This window comes from Bubalus bubalis, chromosome 11 (assembly GCF_019923935.1).
Source record: "Bubalus bubalis isolate 160015118507 breed Murrah chromosome 11, NDDB_SH_1, whole genome shotgun sequence".
NCBI lineage: Eukaryota > Metazoa > Chordata > Mammalia > Artiodactyla > Bovidae > Bubalus > Bubalus bubalis.
This window is the reverse complement of record NC_059167.1, coordinates 93,537,963-93,560,932: the sequence shown is the minus strand read 5'-3', so window position 1 is coordinate 93,560,932 and position 22,970 is coordinate 93,537,963. Positions and strand designations below refer to the sequence as shown.

Here is a 22,970-nt window from a genome sequence, read left to right as displayed (position 1 = left end):
ATTCAGTATATTTAAGTTATAATTAAGGGAACTCTAATAAAACAATTCCTCTAAAAGAGCAGCATTTGAAATCCTGTTTTTCAAATGTAGAACCTTAAAAATAGTGTTTGGTTCAAAGCTATTATTAAAGTCAGACTTTCCCTGTCATAAAATTTAATAAGACTAGTTTCCCCACATGCCTCAACACTTAGATCCGGAGATGAAAACTCCAGACTTTCCACTTAGTGAAAGTATTCAGTTCGGCACATGACAACTGCGAAGAGAGAGCTACAGAAATTAATCATCTTGTCTTTGGTTATGAAGATATATTAATATTGCTTTATTTTTGCTTGGGCTGTAGGTAACAAATATATAGCAGGACTTTTATGTATGCCTGAAGAGTTTACAGTACTTGAGGGTGCTTAAAGCAAAAACAGTTTCTTCTAGAACTAAAAAACATTTTTTAAAACTAGAGTTATAGGTTCCTCAACTTACTGCTCTATGGCATTTTTGTGTACTTTTCTTTTTCGTAACAACACTGATGTCCAGCTTTCAGACATGACTTGGGAAATTGAGTTTAAGAATATCTAATTTCTTCACTTGTGATCTACAAATACACTTTAATTATAGAACAGCCTCTGCTGAATTTAAAATTTTAGTAAGAAAAAATTAATTACTGACAACCTACAAATAGGTGACAGTCATTTTTTAAAAATATTAAAGCACACAGATGGCTAACAAGTATTATATGTAAAAAAGAAAGCTGAAGCTTAATAAACTGTACTTTCTATGTGTGTTAATGATTTTAAGATTCTAGATTCTACTTAGTATGTCATTTGTTCTGATACATTAATTAGGGCACTCCAAAACCCAAAGGGGCTAAAGGATCTTCTTTTTCCCCAATATTTACAAATCTAAGCGTCTTAATCTCTCTTCAATACCCCAAATTTGAATTTTATAGTCTAATATGTAAAAGTCATGAGGGACGCTCCCATAACTCCAAAACAACTGAAAATACACAACCTGATAGGCCTTCAGCACTTACATTATATATGTTTATAAGAAAGTACATCCGGTAAAAACTTTTCTATTCCTAACCATTCATATACTATCACCTTATCCACACTGTCAGAACAGCCTCCACACAGGACTGACAAAGTTTCCTGAAACAAATTCTCAAAGTCTCTCTTGTAAGCTAAGGCTTAAAAAAAAAAAAAAAAATCTATTCACAATCCTTCCAAAGTCAACCTTTATGTGTATTTATTGTTGCTCAGTCACTAAGGCATGTCTGACTCTTTGCAACTCCATGTGCAGCACACCAGGCTGCCCTATCCTTCACCATCTCCCAGAATTTGCTCAAACACATGTCCATTGAGTCAGTAATGCTATCTAACCTCTGTTGCACCCTTCTCCTCTGCCCTCAATCTTTCCAAGCATCAGGGTCTTTTCCAGTGAGTTGGCTCTTCACATCAAGTGGTCAAAGTATTGGAGCATCAGCTTCGGCACCAGTCATTCCAATGAATATTCAGGGTTGATTTCTTTTAGGATTGACTGGTTTAATCTCCTTGTAGTTCAAGGGACTTTCAAGAGTCTTTTCTAACACCACAGTTCAAAACCATCGATTTCTTCAGCACTCAGCCTTCTTTACTTATGGTCTAACTCTCACATGGGTATATGTCTACTGGAAAAACCATAACTTTGACTAGATAGACCTTTGTTGGCAAAGTGGTGTCTCTGCTGTCTAGATTTGTCATTGCTTTTCTTCCACGGAGCAAGCGTCTTTTCATTTCATGGCTGCAGTCACTATCTGCAGTGATTTTGGTGCCTGAGAAAATAAAATCTGTCACTATTTCCACTTTTTCCCCATCTATTTGCCATGAAATGATGAGACCAGACTCCATGATCTTAGTCTTTTGAATGTTGAGGTTCAAGCTAGCTTTTTCACTCTCCTCTTTCACTTTCATCTAGAGGCTCTTTAGTTCCTCTTCACTTTCTGCCATTAAAATGGTATCATCTGCACATCTGAGATTGTTGATACTTCTCTCGGCAATCTTGATTACACCTTGTGAGTCATCCAGTTCAGTATTTCAAATGATGTACTCTGCATATAAGTTAATAAACAGGGTGACAATATACCGCCTTGACGTACTCCTTTCCCAATCTGGAACCAGTCCTTTGCTTCATGTCCGATTCTAACTGTTGCTTCTTGACCTGCATACGGGTTTCTTAGGAAGCAGGTAAGGTGGTCTGGTATTTCCATCTCTAAGATTTTTCCACAGTTTGTCGTGATCCACACAGTCAAAGGCTTTAGTGTAGTCAACAAAGCAGAAGGAGATGTTTTTTTGGAATTCTTTTGCTTTTTCTATGATAGAATGGATTTTGACAATTTGATCTCTGATTCCTTTGCCTTTTCTAAATCCAGCTGCACCAAATAAGCAGGATACCAAAACATATTGGAACAAAAAATAAATTACCTCTAGTTGGTATATAATCAAATAAGCAGGGAACCAAAGTATACTGGTACAGTACAAACTACCTCAATTTGTTTCACTATTCAAAAACATTTTTGATCAGTAAGTATTTGGACTATAAGCCAATTTCCAAGAGAAAGTTAAATTAAAAATGAGTAAATTATAAAGTAATTTTAGTTGGCGAGTTACAGCTACTGAAGTAACATCAAGTCAAGTGAGGGCACACTGAAATATAAGCATATTTTACAATATTAATAAAATAACATATGTGTCATTATTGTGCATAGTTACTTAATCATGATTTAGAAACTAAATACAAAGTATAAGATAAAAACTTCTGCTAATTCCTAAGATACACATACAAAGCTCTAAGGACCAAACTCTCAAGCATCAGAAAACAAAGCAGTTCAAGGGAAACTCTCATTTTCAGTTTTAACTAGCTGCACAGAATGATTCATTAAGAATTTGTTTTTAATTAAAATAAGTTTAAGAAAACATTTAACTGGAATTCATCAAAACTTACATAACTTCCAGTTAAGAGGAAACAAAGGTATAGTAAAGAAAGTAACCAGACAAACCCAGAGAACATTTTGCAAGACTTGAGAGTTCAGAAGATATATAACAACCAGATGCAGTGTAACCGGTATAGGTGAACCAGTTATAGAAGAATTTAGGGTAAACTGGTATCTCATGAGATGAAATTTTACTGAAGTAGAAATAGGGAACTGACTAGAAAAAATATGTTACAAAATATTATGTGTACTATGACTTTTATCTTGGTTTAAAATATATTATGTACAGACATACACACATATGAAAGAGGAACACTTATACAGAAAAGAAGGATCTTGGGAAAACTGCATTAAGATATTATAACTGATACGTGATAGAAATATAATGCTTATATTAGTTTTTCTAGTTTGTATTTTCTAATTTTCAACTGTATTCTTTTAAAATATTTTAAAATATAGTTATTTAAAATAAAGATATAAAACAAAACAAAAACTTAGGACCTGAGTAAGGATGATTTTTAATTATTCTTACCAGCTAAAATTTACTGTGCGTGTATGAAGTGTCATGCTAGGTGTTTCTAACTATACGTTACTCTTTTCAAAACTCTGATTAGATAAAGACAAATATAATGGGCAGAGGATGAGATGGTTAGATAGAATCACTGACTCAACAGACATGAATTTGAGCAAACTCCAGGAGATAGTGAAGGACAGGGAAGCCTGGCATGCTGCAGTCCACAGGGTCACAGAGTTGGACATGACTTAGTGACTGAACAACAACAACCTTATTAAGTACTCACAACAATAATTTCATAATAGAGAAATACATACAGTCTTCCAATCAACTGCAAAACATCTTGGGCTCGTATCTCAGGAATCCAATTACAAAATCAAAAAGAAAATGAAGAACAGTAGGCATACAGCTACCAAACCAAGTAACCTACAAAAACCTGATTTTTAGTATACAAACAAACAAATAAATGCTCCATTAGTAAACTCAAAATTACTTATTGAACTTGCATATTTTTAAGCACCGTTTTAAAAAGCTGTGAACTATTTCTTGTAATGGTTTTTACATACCGCTGCATTCCTGCTCTGAAGCAAAGGCTTTGTATTCCGAATTAAAAGTCTATGGTCCGGATCCATAGCATACGGCCTCTTCCTTTTGTCAGCCTTTTCCTTCTGTTCCTCATCGGAATCATAGAAATCCTTTTCATTGTCCTCTAGAACATCACCCTACAGGAAAGAAATCCAATTCCAAGATGAGTTCAGACCTGGAACCGCCCAAATACTACACAAAGAAAACTTTTTAAAAAACATCTACAATAATGATAGTATTTTACGAATACTACTGTGGAGGCAATTTGAAACTGTGTTACTTATATGGAAGAAAGGCCTTGCTTTTTCTTGTATTTTATGGCACAGTAACTGTCCTTTAGTGCAATAGATAATATTTTTATATTATATAGCAAACCTCACATTAAATTAGCATAGAAATACCCACAGTCATCCAAAGGGAAAACCTGACCATTAAATTCTAACAAAGCCTATGATATGAGACTACCCAAAGCTGAAAACTGTTTCCATAAATTATCAGTCTCTCTGTAACTGGATCAAAGGGTCAGAGGAAAGAAGAAAATTGTTTGAACTGCAACACACATAAAAGAAATCATTAATAAAGTTTGACAGGTTAAAAATTGGTAATTAAGGTCCCTGTGTTGTCAAGAAAGACTCAGTTTGAGATTTATGTATATCCCTGAGACTTGATTATATGTTTTTGTCTTGTACTTTTTATTTATTTGAATTCTCTATTATCTCTGTCAGTAAAATTAGCCTATAGGTGCATGCGTTCGTGCATGCAGTTGTTCCAACTGTTTGTGACCCCCTGGACTGTAGCCTGTCAGGCTCCTCTGTCCATGGGATTTTCCAAGCAAGATTACTGGAGTAGGTTGTCATTTCCTCCTCCAGGGGACCTTCTCGACCTAGGGATGGAACCCAGGTCTCCTGCATTGGCAGGAGTCTTTACCAGAGTCACTTGGGAATCCCAGCCTACAGGTAAGGAATCCTTAAAATAAACAACAACAACAAAAAGCACACAAAGACAATAATATTTAAGTGGATCCAGTGCAATTACGAGGGCTTCCCATGTGGTACTGGTGGTAAAGAACCCATCTGCCAATGCAGGAGATATAAGAGACCCAGGTTTGATCCCTAGGTCAGGAAGATCCTCTGGAGGAGGGCATGGAAACTCACTCCAGTATTCTTGCCTGGAGAATTCCACAGACAGAGGAGCCTGGCGGGCTACAGTCCATGGGGTCGCACAGAGTCAGACATGACTGAAGCAACTTAGCACACACAGTGCAGTTACTATTTAGAGGTAATCTCTGTTACCATGTACCTGAAACGTATTTTCCACTTCTGGGAAGATGGAATAGATATACTTATTCCTATTCCTCGCACTAAGAACGACTAGAAACCCAAGACATTATATATAAAATAATTTAAGAAAAGAAAGGCAGAGAGAAGAAAGGCTGGATATGGACACCTCAGGACCCTTACCAAGGGTTAAGGGGCAGCAGGGTTAGGCAGAGGAAGGAAAGGAGTTTAGCTATAAAATGGTTACATGAAGGATATTTGTGATGGAAACGTTCTGAATCCTGAAGTATTAATGTTAATATCCTGGTTGTAGTATATTACTATAGTTTTGCAAGACAACACCATTGGAGGAAAATGAATAAAGGTTACACCAGATCTCTCTATATGATTTCTTACAACTGCATGTGAATCTACAATTATCTTAAAATAGAAAGTTTAATTAAATAAAATTAAGGAGGAAAAAAATCAGCAAATCACTTAAAAGCAATTTGCATATATTTATCCACTGTTATAACAATAAAAGAAATTACCTAAATTGTTATAGTTTAACATCACCTAATGACATGTTCAAGAGATGAGAATACCAGACTACCTGATCTGCCTCTTGAGAAACCTATATGCAGGTCAGGAAGCAACAGTTAGAACTGGACATGGAACAACAGACTGGTTCCAAATAGGAAAGGGAGTATGTCAAGGCTGTATACTGTACCTTGCTTATTTAACTTATATGCAGAGTACATCATGAGAAACGCTGGGCTGGAAGAAGCACAGCTGGAATCAAGATTGCCGGGAGAAGTATCAATAACCTCAGATATGCAGATGACACCACCCTTATGGCAGAACGTGAAGAGGGAACTAAAAAGCCTCTTGATGAAAGTGAAAGTGAAGAGTGAAAAAGTTGGCTTAAAGCTCAACATTCAGAAAACAAAGATCATGGCATCTGGTCCCATCACTTCATGGGAAATAGATGGGGAAACAGTGGAAACAGCATCAGACTTTATTTTTCTGGGCTCCAAAATCACTGCAGATGGTGACTGCAGCCATGAAATTAAAAGATGCTTACTCCTTGGAAGGAAACTTATGACCAACCTAGATAGCATATTCAAAAGCAGAGACATGACTTTGCCAACAAAGGTCCGTCTAGTCAAGGCTATGGTTTTTCCTGTGGTCATGTATGGATGTGAGAGTTGGACTGTGAGGCAAGCTGAGCGCCGAAGAATTGATGCTTTTGAAGAGAAGACTCTTGAGAGTCCCTTGGACTGCAAGGAGATCCAACCAGTCCATTCTGAAGGAGATCAGCCCTGGGATTTCTTTGGAAGGAGTGATACTAAAGCTGAAACTCCAGTACTTTGGCCACCTCATGCGAAGAGTTGACTCATTGGAAAAGACTCTGATGCTGGGAGGGATTGGGGGCAGGAGGAGAAGGGGACGACAGAGGATAAGATGGCTGGATGGCATCACTGACTCGATGGACGTGAGTCTGAGTGAACTCCGGGAGTTGGTGATGGACAGGGAGGCCTGGGGTGCTGCAATTCATGGGGTTGCAAAGAGTCGGACACGACTGAGCGACTGAACTGAACTGAATGAACTGTTTTCCTTGTAACTGCTTTTAAAACACAATCTTTACTTAAATATCACTGAAAACACTTTTCATCAAAAACATGACCTTTAGGTTCCTCAGAAGTGAGAATAATATTATCTCAGTGTTTTTTAAATCAACAATAAAAAAATTTTAAGAAATTCTAACAAAAGAAACTCACCAAATTTATACTCTTTGAAAACAAAAGGCATTTTAAAAGTAATACCCATATTTAGAAGTAAACTAGAAATTATAACATTATCTTCTTCAAATATACAATTCAAAACAAATTACTTGTCTAAGTGCTTAAAAAAAAGGACTGTAACTGAGATAAACTTTTATATCAAAGCCAATACACAAATAATTTATTCTTTAAGCCTAAGCACTCACCTACAATCTTCAGTGTATATTAATCAAACAAATGTTCAAAATCAACCAAAAATTGATATGAAACTGCTATATTTATCATATTCATCAATATGAAACACAGCACTATAACTAACAAATAAAATCTTCAAAAGTACACAAAGCTGCCTTTTAAAAAGTTTATTCATTCATTCCAGTTCTCCTTCACTATTAACTTTATTAAAGCCCAACTATGTTATTTTAATAAATGACATTTGTATTGCTTATTGTAGTGTATAAAAATTTAGGATTATGGCAGTAACTTTAGTAAAAAGATTATTAAGGAATTTTTTTCTTTCATTAGTATCTTTTCCACATACAAAGATCTTACAAAGCTATTATGTAAAACTTATATAAATTAATGCTTCATATGTTTTATTAAAGATCTATAAACTAATTCTTTCTTAACATTTAACATTAGATAAATTAGTGTAATTTACTAAAATGAAAGGGATTCTTTGAAATACTACAAAGTTTTAACAGGATTATTGGATAACAAACACAAAGAACATGTTGCTTAATACCTAAAATAGTTATTGATATGAACTATTATTTCAAAGTATATTCCCGTCAAAAGAAACTTTCTCTTACACTTTCTGTGAAATTTCAACTTAGTTTTATTGTTATGAGAACACCATGGCATAGCTTTTTAGATCTGGCTGCTAATTACTAACTATGTATTTTTATCTTATCCAGGGCATCTGCCTAACCCAGGGATGGAACCCTAGTCTCTTGTCTCCTGCAATGGCAGGAGGATTCTTTAACATTGGCGCCACCTAGGCAGCCCAAATAGTATTATGAAAGTGTTCATGAAGATTGATTTGTTTAGTGAAAGTATATAACCATTTAGTGTCCAGTGAATATTAAACACTCAAATAGTAGCAATTAACATTGCTTTTATTAAAATTTTTTCTAGAAATTACCTCACTTTAAATCAAATATCCCCAGATGCCAAATATGAAGAAAAGTTTCCCCTGAAACCCTAATCCTAAAATTATCCCTCAGAAAAGAAACTGCCTCCTATTTGAGATTTACAAGTACATCATGAGGCTTTTGTACAGGTGCTTCATTTTGAACCAAAATGTACTGTTTAGGGAACTCATTACACTAAAACAACTTTAATCAATGCTAGTTACAGTTGCTTAAAAGAAGTCACAAACCCCAGGGACAAAATGTCATTAAAAATAACACTTAAAAGATTACTTTTTAAAAACAGTTAATATAGGATCATAGAGTTCTGCTTCTAATAATAGGCAATTTGGAATAAACCTTATAGTGAGCTAGGAAAGAAAAATGAAGCACACTTGTTTCAAGGTACTGAAAAGCTAAAAGAACAGTGATGAATTATGCAGACAAGACCCAGAAGTAGTGGTAAACCTAGAAACCTAACAGTTAAATCCCTGCAATTGTTTCTCCACCCCAAGCGTGAGTTGTTATATACATAACAAAAATCTGAAAGGCCTAAAGAGCTTTTAGCAAATTCACAAAAATTACAGAAGCAAAAGCTGGTGATCAGGATCCACCAAAAAGCAAGATGCCTAACTCTCCTTAGTCTCTGGTTTTAAGTCCTGAAAGCCTATATCCTAGGGAGTTAAGGTCATAAAATTGAAGCTCATATTTTAATCATGTCAATGTAGAATCGAAGTGAATGAATGAACTCAGATTGCTGATACCCTGATCAAGTAATAATCCACAAACAAACCAAAACTAATCATCCAAAGCTTCAAAACTAGTTCAACAATTTTTCAGAAAGTAAGAAAAGAGGGCAAATAAAGGGGAAGAAAAAGCAGTGTCACTGAGGGTCAGGATATTGTTCCCATTTGAGAGGGAAAGCAGGATATTAAGTGGAAAGTGAGGATTAGGGGCTTCTGGTGAATACTTATAATTTGTTTCTTAATCTGAGTACTCGTTACATCGGTCTCTTCAGTTTGCAAAAATTCATGAAGCCATTTGCTTCTGAGACATATACATTACCTATTTCTAAATATCCATATAAGAAAAAAGCAATGATGTGAAGTTTTAAAAAACAAAGACAATAAACACCAAAGTTAAAAAATGAGGCTATTAGACACGAATTTTCAAGAACTGAGACCCAACTATGGACAATATATTCACGGAATTAAGTGATAAGACTGAGCTTTTTGGTGGGGATTTCAACCCTGTCTGGAGAAGGGAAAGGCTACCCACTCCAGTAGTTTGGCCTGGAGAATTCTATGGTCTGTACGGTCCACGGGGTCGCAAACAGTTGGAGATGACTGAGTGACTTTCACCTGTATTATTATTTTTAAACTTAATTCTTTTTTGGCCATACTGGAAGATATGTGGCATCTTAGTTCCCTGACTAAGGATCAAATTAGTGCTCCCTGCATTAGAAGCGCAGTGTCTAAACCAGCGGACCACCAGTAAAGTCTCTCAACCTCGTATTATTTTTACAGAAAAGTCAGATTCACTTCTTTACATAACTTTGATATAAAGTGCTATAATTTCAGCAACCACCAGGACAGATCAGACTCAGGAAGATTTATGCTCTCTCAGAGAAAACAGCCCAGATAATCAAAGATATTAAGTGATGACTCATACTTTGTATCTTAGATAACTTAGAACAACTCCAAAATAATCATTCTTAATCAACATTTTAAATGTATGTGGAAAGAATTTTATTTTCGCCTTGTCCAGAAACATTTTCTGTTGCTGTTTGGTTAAACAAGTAAGATAAACAAGATACAATCAGAAGGATGCTTCGTCTGCTTAAAAGTAAATATAGATAAAACAAGTTTCAAAGATGCTGAAATCTATAGAAAGAAACTTCCATTTGCTCAACTTAGTATACTAATTGTACATCATATATAAAAAAAGCAGATGAACTAACTTTAATATATCTTTATGTGCATTTGAAAAAAATATTTTTTTTAATTTAATTTTTTAACTTTACAATATTGTATTGGTTTTGCCATATATCAAAATGAATCCGCCACAGGTATACATGTGTTCCCCCATCCTGAACCCTCCACCCTCCTCCCTCCCCATACCATCCCTCTGGGTTGTCCCAGTGCACCAGCCCCAAGAAATACTGTTTCTAATAGAATTGCTTAACTTTTTAAAACAGTTTAAAAAATACCTTCTACTATATTTTTATCTAGATATTAACATTATGCAGTTTCAGTTCACGGGCTTCCCAGGTGGCGCTAGTGGTAAAGAACCCAACTGCCAATGCAGGAGATGTAAGAGACGTGGGTTCGATCCCTGGGTTGGGAAGATCCCTTGGAGGAGGGCATGTCAACCCACTTCAGAATTCTTGCCTGGAGAATCCCAAGGACAGAGGAGACTGGCAGGCCGCAGTCCACAGGGTCACAAAGAGTCGGACACAACTGAAGCAACTTAGCACACAAGCACACATGAAGTTTCAATTCATACAAAACATCTATAAATTTAGAATTAATTAGAAAGGCCTTCCCTACAAAGCTGAAACAGCAGTTATTAGTTATTATGTATTAGTAATAGCAGTCTTTAGGTATTATGCTAAGTTCTCATTCAGAGTATATCATGCATATAATCTTAACCATCTGAGCTCCTGATTCTTGGATAAAATAAGGTGCAATTTAGAAAGAAAAAATATTAACTTGTATCTTTCATTCGCTATCAAAGGGCAGGAAAACAGAAAATTGTTTTAGAAGCGCTTGCATCAAAAAGTTTTTTAAAAATCAACTATTATATATTGTCTGACTGAGGCTAGAGAAATGAGGTATTATCACCGATGGGGACTTTATGGGTATTAATTAAAACATTTTATACAGTGGCTTATGTTGGCATTTTTTTCTAAACCTCACGATCATTTAAATAATTTCACCTTTAACAACAATAAATTACTGATTATTGCAAAGAGAACTGTTTAACAGAAATCTGATGTAAAAAAACAGTAATGAACCTGTAAAACCTGCTCTTTTGCACCTTGGAACACAGCTGGTTCTAAAACTAAGGCAGTTAAAATAAATCCAGATCATTTTAGCAACAAAATAATGATGTTATCAGTTCATAACCCAAAGAATAAAATAAACATCTATGAATCCATACTTAGGAAAATAAATGACTAATAAATAAATAAATAAATGGGAGAGAAAAGTCAAGTCTTGTTGAGGTCCTTTAATGGACCAGAACTTGGTGGTCCGGAGTTGATGATAAGAAAGTAAAGGAGAGAAAGACGCTGATATTCCTTGGTTTATACAGAAAGCCAATAAAGCCCCTGCACGGGGCTTGCTCTGTTCACGAAGGCCTCAGGCGCCCTCTTGATGGGGTGAAGGTACAGAGCACCTTCTCGAGAGGGTCTTAGAAGCCCGGGCAGGAAAGTGAACTTAGAGAGCCTCTGAGCTCCAGGGGATCAGCCTGAAAAAGAGAGAGAGAGAGAAAGACAGACACAGGGACCAGAGCTCTGATGGAGCAAAGGTGCTTTATTCAACATTGTGTAGGTATTTATACTGTCTTACAAGATAGCTATTTTCAGCAGCATCCATATGAAAGAGCGAGTTGTAAATAACCACTTTTACTGTATGGTTCATAAAAAGGAAGAGGGTACTTATCACCATATAGAAAAACTAATAAAGGAAATGCCTGGATTCCTCAGTCTCAGGAGAGGCTTGCCTCTCCTCTTAATTCCTGAATATTCAGGAATTAATAAGGAGCAGAGAATTCCTGACAGATGCAAAACAGCACACAGGAAGCCTCCTGTTAAATGCTTCCTGACAAAGGCTTCCTTACAGAAGGATTTCTAACAATAATTATGCTAATAATCAATGAGTACTACAGGCTTAAAATACACTTCCATGTCAGGATCCATAGTCTTGGAATATCCATATTCCAAGATGATGTGCCTCTCAACCTATACAGAAGTAAAGATGGTTCCCTATGGAAAAGTATTAAATGACTCAAAAAGGAACTCTGGTAATAATAAGGACACAAATATATAAAATCTTTGTGATGAAACTAATGAGTATAAAAAATTATATTTATAAATAAAGATTTTTCTACTATTTAAAATATCCATACATTTATAAAATGAAACGATATACAATAGACAACCTTCTCCACCTTTCTAAAAAAGTACACACTCAAGCTGAACAAAAAAAAGGTTAAATCCCTTACTTGGAAAATGGAGACAGCTTTGCAGTTTCTTTAAAGTAAAGACAGTGTTTTAGAAATTCATTCTGAATAGATATGGGTGAAATTATATAATATCTTGAATTGTATATAAAATTTGGGACAGAAATGGGAAGAGGCTTGAGTTAAAGTGAGAGTAGCCATGAGTTGATGAATGCTGCTTTAAATGATGTATACGTGAGGATTCATTAGACTGTTGGACCTATCTTTGTGCATGCTTGAATTTTTCAATAATTTAACATTTATACAGTGAGTCTGACTCAAGATCAAACTATAAAGCTACAGTAATCAAAACCAAGACAGTGTGGTACTAATGAAAGAATAGACAAAGAGATTAATGGAACAGAACACGGAATTTCAAAAAAGGCCTGCATGAATATATATAGTTAACTGACTTGTGACAAAGGAGCAAAGGTAATACAGTAGAAAAGAAAGTCTTTTCAACAAATGGTGTTGAATATCAACATGCAAAAAATAATCATCTAGACACAGACCTACAGCATTTATAAAAATTCACTCAAAAAGGATTAGAGACAAATGAGGAACAGCAAACCATAAAATTCCAGAATGTAACATAGGAGAAAATCTAGATGACCTTGGTATAGTGATGACTTTTAGATAACACCACCAAAGGCACAATCCATGAAAGAAATAATTGACAGACTGAACTTCATTAAAATAAAAACTGTCTGCTTTGTAAAAGCTGTCAAGACAAAGACAAGACAAGCCACAAACTTGGAAAAATATTTGGAAAAGATATATCCGGTAAAGGGCTGTTATCCAAAATATACAAACTCAACTAGGAGAAAGCTAACAACTCAATTAAAAAATGGGCAAAGGATCTGAACAAGTAACTCACCAAAAAAGATACATAGTTTCGGGAAGATATATAGATTCGGAAAGACCAGCTGGAGAACGGATAGGCTACCCACTCCAGTATTCTTGGGCTTCCCTTGTGGCTCAGCTGGTAAAGAATCCACCTGCAATGCGGGAGACCTGGGTTCAATCTCTGTGTTGGGAAGATACCCTGAGAAGGGAAAGGCTACCCACTCCAGTATTCTAGCCTGGAGAATTCCATGGACTATAGTCCATGGGGTTGCAAAGAGTCAGACACAACTGAGCGACTTTCAGTTTTCACTTTCAAGCTTATGAAAAGATGTTCAACATTACATTACATGTAATTAGGGAAATGCAAATTAAAACAACATACTAGTGCACACTTGTTAGAATGGCCAAAATCCAGGATACTGACAACACTGAAAGCAAAAGAAATTCTCATTCACTGCCAGTGGGAACACAAAACAGTATTGCCACTATTAAAGAAAATTTGGCAGCTTCTTACAAAATTATATGCAACATTATCAAATGGTTGAGTAATCATGGGCTTTCCCCTGGTAGCTCAGATGGTAAAGAATATGCCTACAATGTGGGAGACCTGGGTTCGATCCCTGGGTTGGGAAGATTCCCTGGAGGAGGGCATGGCAACCCACTCCACTATTCTTGCCTGGAGAATCCCTTTGAACAGAGGCGCCTGGCAAGCTACAGTCCATAGGGCGGCAGAGTCAGACAGGATGAGCGACTAAGCACACACACATGAGTAATCAGAGTCCTTGGTTTCTGCCAAAACAAGTTGACACAAAAATCTGCACGGCTTTACTTGTAACTGCCAATTTACAGAGGCAAACAAGATATCCTTCAGCAGGTAAATGGATGAATAAACTCTGGGACATCTAGATAATGGAATATTATTTGGTCCTAAAAAGAAATGAGCTAATAGAGACATGAAAAGCCAGAGAGCATCCTTAAACACATATTACTATTCAAGGAAGTCAATCCAGAAAGGCTACATAGTGGATGATTCTAACCAAATGATACTCTGAAAAAGGAAAACTATGGAGGCAATTAAAAAAAAAAAAAAAAGTGACTGCCAGGATTTGTAGCAGAAAGAGGAATAAATAAGCAGAATACAGAGGATTTTTAGAACAGTGAAATTATTTTGTAAAATATCACAATGGTGGGGTCAGGTCATTATACATTTGTCAAAACCAACAGAAGGGACAACATGAGCGAGCCTTAATGTAAACGGTGGACTTCAGGTGATAGTGATGTATTAACATACGTTCATCAATTGCAATACATGTACTACTGTGGGGAAAGATGTCGACAGGGAGGTAAGCGGGCATAAGGAGTATAAAGAAATTCCTTGTATTTTTCCACCCTATTTTGCTATGAACCTAAGATTGGTTTAAAAATAAATTTAAAACAAATCCTTTAAAAAGAATCAATGAGTTTAATATATCTTAACTTATTTCGTATGAAAGTAGGTCTCTCTCCACTCATATGTACTGACCACCCCAAATGCTAATATAAAAATCAAAATAAAATTAACTTTTCATCATGCTCTAGAACATTCACTTTCAGTAAGAGAAATGCTGGTTACATTAAATATAAGCTTTATGAAGTCCAAAAATATTACCTTTTATTTCATAAAGCATATTTCTGGAAAGGCACAGTTTATAAATATTATCATTTATCCTGCCATCTCTTTCTTTAATCACCATGGTGTTGGCAGTAGTTAAGAAAGAGACACTGAGTGTACCTACTTGTCTTCTGAACTCCAAGCAGCCTGCAGGGCACTAGCACCAACTTAAGATCTGAACCAGAACAATACAATGTCTGCACTCTACCGTGGACACAGACTGCTACATAATGCTTAAAAGCTACGGGCGAATACATCAGGACACTGTCATGCCATGAGATACTCTTAACAGCAAGCTTGAGCTACTTTAACAAAATACCACAGACTGCCTAGCTTAAACAACAGACATTTATTTTTCACAGTTTTGGAGGCTGGTAAGTCCAAGAGTGAGGTACTGGCTGACTTGGTTTCTGGTGAGAATCCACTTCCTACATTGCAGCTGGCTGCCTTCTCACTATGTCTTCACACGGGCAGAGAAAGAGACAGGAGGCACACTCTCGGTGCCTCTTCTTAGAAGGGCACTATTCCCAAGATGAGAACCCCACACTCACAACTTGGCTGAAATCGAGTTCCTTCCCAAAGTCCTCACTGCCAAATACATCACACTGGGAGTTAAGGATTTCAACACGTGGATTTTGAAGGACGTAAACATTCAGTCCATAGACACCATAGCAGTATACTGGAGGGGCATCATGCTCACAATGGGTCAGAGTTCCCTGACAAGACCAGAGTGAGGAGGTGACTGGCAGTATCATAAACGCTTCATTAAACTATTCAGTATGAATGGCACACATTTGCTTTCTTTTTTAAAGTCAGGTTTAATACATTTTTAAGTTTAATATTTTTCAAAAAAAAAAAAAAAGTAGTCTCTTTCCCCTCAAATTAGGTCTATATAAAACAACAGAAAACATATATACTGGTTTCAAATATTTTTTCCTTCCTTGAGGTAACTGCTATGCTCTTCACTTTACATGTTTTTATACCACAGCCCAGTGACCACTACACCACAGGTGGAAGTATGGGTTTGAGGATCATCGAACACTGAATACCCCCCAATACATCACAATTATAGAAACACCTGTGCCCAGTAACTGAGTTGAGTCACTCTGAAAATCCAGAGCACTCAATTGCCCACAACACTTCTCATTTTTCATGACGACATGTTCAGCACCAGTATGTAAGAGATGCGTTTTTCAAATGTAATGGTTTCCATATCTTGTTACTGAAAAATCTAAAGAATCTACATAAGGCATTTTCCTATGTTACTCTGCAGTAAAATGTACTCATGACACAAGCTGATGTTCAACCTGAGTTCTAAGACATGAGAAAGAGTGGCCCTAGTCATTTGAAAACTAACCAATCTCAATCTCATGACCAGATAAATAAGATAAATAAGTTTTTTGTGCAGAATGCATTTTAGAGTGGTTCTCACTCAATCATAAACTACAAAATAAAATTAAACCCAACTTAGGTAAAATTAATCATGAATCCTCACATATTCACTCCCATGCACGTGTGTTCAGTCGGTAAGTCCTAAGTTGTATCCAATTTTTTGCGACCCCACAGACTACAGGCCACCAGGCTCCTCTGTCCATGGGGTTTTCCAGGCAAGAAAACTGGAGTGGGTTGCCATTTCTTCCTCCAGAGGATCTTCCCAACCCAGGAATCAAACCTGCAACTCCTGTGTTTCCTGCATTGGCAGGCAAATTCTTTACCTCTGAGCTACCTGAGAAGCCAGATAGATAGATGGATGTAAACACATGTATACATCACTGATTATCATTTATCTTCAACCAAAACAACTTCTTGCAGTATCTCTTACTATACAGTTCTCCTATGTATGAATTTTTCAATTTAGTTCATCTGAAAATGTCTTCATTCCATCTTTATTTTTGAAGAATGCTTTCGTCATATAGAAATATAGAAATCTTTCTTGATAGATTTTTCTCTCAACAATGTAAAGATATTCCATTGTTTTTTAGACTCCATTGTTTCTTATCAGCAGTCAGTCATAATAATTGTTTCTCTGTATATAATGCATTGTTTAATCTCCATCTGCTTTCACGGTTTTGTCTTTTTCTTTTGATTTCACAAGTTTGACTATGAGGTACAAAGGTACAACTTTTTATTTCTTTTGCCTGGGAATTTGATGTGTTTCCTGAATGTGTACAGTTGTTTTTTTCACCCTTAAACTTGAAATTTTTTTCGCTTTTACTTCTTCAGGTATTATTTCTATTCCATTCACTCCCTCCTCTTATTTGGGGATTTTAATTACAAGGATTTCATTCCATATTGTTCACATGGCCCTGAGACTGTTCACTTTTCTTCATTTGTTTTTCTCTTGGTTCTTCAGAATGAATAATTTCTATTAATCTATCTTCAGGTTTCTCAACATTTTTACAGCCTTTTCCTGGCTGTTAAATCTATCTAGCTCCTTTTTCATTTAACCATTGTGTTTTTCAGCACCAAAATTTCCATTTATTTCTTTCTTATAGGGTTTTTATCCTGTTAAGATTGCTCATTATAACTATGTTGCCTTTTAATATTTTTGCTGTGTGTGTGTGTGTGTGTGTGTGTATATATATAATAAATGTAGTAACTTGCATTATTTGTCAGGTAATGGCCTCTTCTTGATGATTATGTTTCTGTTGCCTACTTCTTCTCTTGAGTATTAGCTATATTTTTGTTTCTCATGTCTGCTGACTTTTTCAAATTGTATTCTGAATATTACCAACTACACACTATAAATTCTTCCTCATGTTGCATTCCTCTGACATGTATTAATATTTGTTATAGCAGGCATTTTACTGGTTTCAAACTGCAAACTCTGTCTATCTTAATGTGGCCAGCAAGTGAAATCTCTTTAGTTTTTTTTTTTCATCATCCAATTGCTGCTTTTTTTTGCTAGACCCATTAGAGTCTTTCTCACAGATGCAGAGTTGGTCAGCCAATGATTTGGATGGTGTTTACATGTATTTCCAAGGGTGCACCCTCCTGTCGTTCCCACACCTTTCTGGAATTTTCTCCAAACCTTTCAGGTATTCTGCCAACCTTGAAGTCTGTTCTCTAAAACCTAAGTAAGACTGTGACTTTTCCATTATTCCATGGGATTGGGAAGTGCCCTGAGGCAAATCCTGCAAACTCACACCCTGAAATTTCAGTCCTTTCCATGTAGAGTCCACTCTAGTTTTGCCTACTTTTGATCATCTGACAGTGCCTTTAGCTGCTGGTTTTCAAAATTATTTCCCAGAGAGTTAATCTGATCAAGGTATTCCATCAGCAGAAATTAAAACCATTAAGTCCATGGAGTTACATCTCAGCCTCAGGTCAGATGTCTTCATACTTTGTCTATTAAAGTAAACGTTTCTCATACACCCCTCCACATCCCACTTTTCTCATATTTCTAATTACTCCACATAGGCCAGAACTGTGTTGTATGCCCATTCCTAAACTCATCACCTACAAAGGGAAAGTACTTAACATTAACTAGATTAGCTTGGGCTAGGAAGCAACATGGCTTCTGCAAAGACACAGTGCTAAATCCCTGCAGAAAATGTGTCTGCAAAGAAGATCTTTTTGAATAGGAGTGTCTGATGGAAACAATCAACAGCATCTGCCACATTCTCCCATCCAAGTACTAACCAGGCCCGACCCTGCTTAGCTTCAAAGATCAGATGAAATCGGGCACATTCAGGGTGGTATGGTCGTAAACTGCCACATTCTCTATATCATCTAGACAACAACGCACTAGCAGAATCTGTCTGACATAACCATTTTGGAACTCTGTAGTCTACTGAAGGCTTGCAATATCTAGAAGAACTGCAGTAATTTAAAGATATGTATCAGAAACTTAAAGTTTGTATGTTAAGTGTTAGTTGCTCAGTTGTGTCCGACTCTTTGTGACCTCATGGACTGTAGCCTGCCAGGCTCCTCTGTCCATGGGATTTCCCAGGCAAGAATACCAGAGTGGGTAGCCATTCCCTTCTCTATGGAATCTTCTCGATTGAGGGATCAAACCCACATCTCCTGCATTGAAAGCAGACTCTTTATCATCTGAGCCACCAGGGGATATCAGCTAAATGAAAAACAGAATAGAATAAAATGGACTGTTTAAAATTACCACATTATTAGATTACATAAAACCATAATTTTCTATGAGATGAATACGCAAAACTATTAAGCAGCAAAATCACAAAACTGAAAAGTAAATCACAGGATTGTTAGAAAATAAATTCAATATTAATGAGTTATTCCTTTATGCTAGAGTAATAAGACTAACACAGAGAAAATAAATAAGACTAACACAGAAAAATAAAAAAACACATGAAACAGATGGGGTATAGGGTCAAGAAAAAACAATGATATAAATATCCATGACAGAATGTCAAGGAGAGAAGCACAGTGGAAAAAGGACAGACATCAGAGAAGGGCAGGAGAATAATGCACATTTCTGAACGTCTTAATCTTTGCATCTCTCTTCCTAAAATTCATTTATTAATAGTACACGTTCCAAGTCATAAAATACTTTTAATACTGTGAACATTTTGGGGCTCCAAGGTAAATATGGTGAGAGAAAGACAGAAAATAGACTTTTCCCAAATATAAACAATATGAGGGAAAAATATTAAAACTAGAAAAAAATCAGTCAGTAGAAAGAAACAAGAAGAAGGTCATAAACTACTGGCATAAACTTTTTAAAAAGTTTTTTAAAAAGACAAGACCCTACAAAAACATATTCTTCACTTCTTGAGACTGTTCATTTAGGACCCTTGCCTCCCAATCTGGACAGAAGAAAACTGAGGGGTTTTTCTTATCTTTTCATCCAACTGAGGGTGACGTAAGGTCATGAGGGAGGTTCGCAGTGGAAGTTAGCGGTGAGGAGAAGCAGGTGGGGAAGTAAACAGTAAACCCAGCAGTCCCTAAAAGAACTAATACTCCAGGGCAACCCTGTCCAATAGAAACTTCTGTGATAAAGGAAACATTTTCTATTACACTATCGAATACAGTAGGCACCAGCCTCACATGACTACTGAACACTGGATGTGACCCAGTGCAACTGAGGAAGTGATTTTCAATTTCAGTTAATTTAAACAGCCACAAATAGCTAGCAGTGACTGTACTGGACAGCAGAATTCTTGGGTTAAACAATAATAACAAGAACAACTTACAGGCCAAGAGTATTTCTTGAAAGGAATATACTGGGTGGTATTAATGATAGTATAGGTCATTTAAGAAAGTTCCAAAATAAGTGCTCAATTTTCCGAAAAATGACATTAATCTCTGTTGAGACTGAATTTACTATCTCACAAGTTATTCCTTTCCAAAAATGCCATAAGGCTACAAAAACAAAGAAGAATGAGGCATAATCCTTTATGCTAGAGTAATAAACACACAATAATAAGTAATAATCCCTTATGATTCATACAGTGGAAGTGAGAAATAGATTTAAGGGACTAGATCTGACAGACACAGTGCCTGAAGAACTATGGAAGGAGGTTCATCACACTGTATAGGAAACAGGGATCAAGACCATCCCCAAGAAAAAGAAATGCAAAAAAGCAAAATGGCTGTCTGGGGAGGGCTTAAAAATAGCTGTGAAAAGAAGGCAAGTGAAAAGCAAAGGAGAAAAGGAAAGATATAAACATCTGAATGCAGAATTTCAAAGAATAGCAAGAAGAGATAAGAAAGCCTTCTTCAGCGATCAATGCAAAGAAATAGAGGAAAACAATAGAATGTGAAAGACTAGAGATCTCGTCAAGAAAATTAGAGATACCAAGGGAACATTTCATGCAAAGATGGGCTCAATAAAGGACAGAAATAGTATGGACATAACAGAAGCGGAAGATATTAAGAAGAAGTGGCAAGAATACACAGAAGAACTGTACAAAAAAGAGCTTCACGACCCAGATAATCACGATGGTGTGATCACTCACCTAGAGCCAAACATCCTGGAATGTGAAGTCCAGTGGGCCTTAGAAAGCATCACTACGAACAAAGCTAGTGGAGGTGATGGAATTCCAGTTGAGCTATTTCAAATCCTGGAACATGATACTATGAAAGTGCTGCACTCAATATGCCAGCAAACTTGGAAAACTCAGCAGTGGCCACAGGACTGGAAAGGGTCAGTTTTCGTTCCAATCCCAAAGAAAGGCAATGCCAAAGAATGCTCAAACTACCGCACAATTGCACTCATCTCACACGCTAGTAAAGTAACGCTCAAAATTCTCCAAGCCAGGCTTCAGCAGTACGTGAACCATGAACTTCCTGATGTTCAAGCTGGTTTTAGAAAAGGTAGAGGAATGAGAGATCAAATTGCCAACAGCCGCTGGATCATCAAAAAAGCAAGAGAGCTCCAGAAAAACATCTATTTCTGCTTTATTGACTATGCCAAAGCCTTTCACTGTATGGATCACAATAAACTGTGGGAAATTCTGAAAGAGATGGGAATACCAGACCATCTGACCTGCCTCTTGAGAAACCTGTATGCAGGTCAGGAAGCAACAGTTAGAACTAGACATGGAACAACAGACTGGTTCTAAATAGGAAAAGGAGTACATCAAGGCTGTATATTGTCACCCTGCTTATTTAACTTACATGCAGAATACATCACGAGAAACGCTGGACTGGAAGAAACACAAGCTGGAATCAAGATTGCCGGGAGAAATATCAATAACCTCAGATATGCAGATGACACCACCCTTATGGCAGAAAGTGAAGAAGAACAAAAGAGCCTCTTGATGAAAGTGAAAGAGGAGAGTGAAAAAGTTGGCTTAAAGCTCAACATTCAGAAAACTAAGATAATGGCATCCAGTCCCATCACTTCATGGCAACAGATGGGAAAACTGGCAACAGTGGCTGACTTTATTCTTTGGGGCTCCAAAATCACTGCAGATGGTGACTGCTGCCATGAAATTAAAAGACGCTTACTCCTTGGAAGGAAAATTATGACCAACCTAAACAGCATATTAAAAAGCAGAGACACTACTTTGTCAACAAAGGTCCATTTAGTCAAGGCTATGGTTTTTCCAGTGGTCATGGATGGATGTGAGAGCTGGACTATTAAGAAAGCTGAGCGCCGAAGAATTGATGCTTTTGAACTGTGGTGCTGGAGAAGACTCTTGAGAGTCCCTTGGACTGCAAGGAGATCCAACCAGTCCATCCTAAAGGAGATGAGTCCTGGGTGTTCATTGGAAGGACTGATTTTGAAGCTGAAACTCCAATACTTTTGCCACCTGATGCGAAGAGCTGAGTCATTTGAAAAGACCCTGATGCTGGGAGGGATTGGGGGCAGGAGGAGAAGGGGACGACAGAGGATGAGATAGTTGGATGGCATCACCGACTTGACAGACATGGGTTTGGGTGGACTCTGGGAGTTGGTTATGGACAGGGAGGCCTGGCATGCTGTGGTTCATGGGGTTGCAAAGAGTCAGACACAACTGAGTGACTGAACTGAATAAACACACAATAAAATAACCCACAATCAGACTGAAACTGAGAGGAAGAAACAAATGGTCTTTGGATATGGTGGGACAGAATGCAGAAGTCACACTGTATCAGAAAGAACAAAATGTCTGTGCCAGCACTTCCCAAGTAGCTGCAATAGGAGAAGAGCACAATTACTGTGCAATACATTCATGGCACAAAAGGAAAAAAAGTGCAAAAAGACAAATTATTCTGTAAAAAGATTCTCCATATATCAAAAGAAATTCTCTAGCAAGTTAGTAAGAATGTGAACTCAAAAAAAACCAAATACCTCATATATTCAAACCACAGAATAAAGGAAAGAGTGAAACCTGAGTAAACATAAAAATGAAAGCAATATCATTACCAAATTAAGTAAAAATTATAAGTAACAGACTTTCAGGTCACTGAAAATCAAATTACTAACACACACACAAAAGACTGGAGATGTATGAATGCAAATAAAAAAGCAAACATTAAAGCAATTATTTAAAAAGGTAACAGACACAGCAGACAAAGGATTATAAAAGAGAAAAATTTGTATTCCTGAAGCATAT

General features: G+C 36.7%; 1 protein-coding gene across 1 annotated transcript in view; it reads right to left on the bottom strand.

Moving 5' to 3' along the window:
• The window catches only part of AP3B1 (adaptor related protein complex 3 subunit beta 1), a 237,333-nt gene that overhangs the window by 136,496 nt on the left and 77,867 nt on the right, over positions 1-22,970 (bottom strand). Inside the window, exon 8 of the mRNA XM_006068949.4 lies at positions 4,043-4,198. Within this exon, the coding sequence (XP_006069011.1) occupies positions 4,043-4,198 (156 nt within the window). The remainder of the gene's footprint in view (positions 1-4,042; positions 4,199-22,970) is intronic.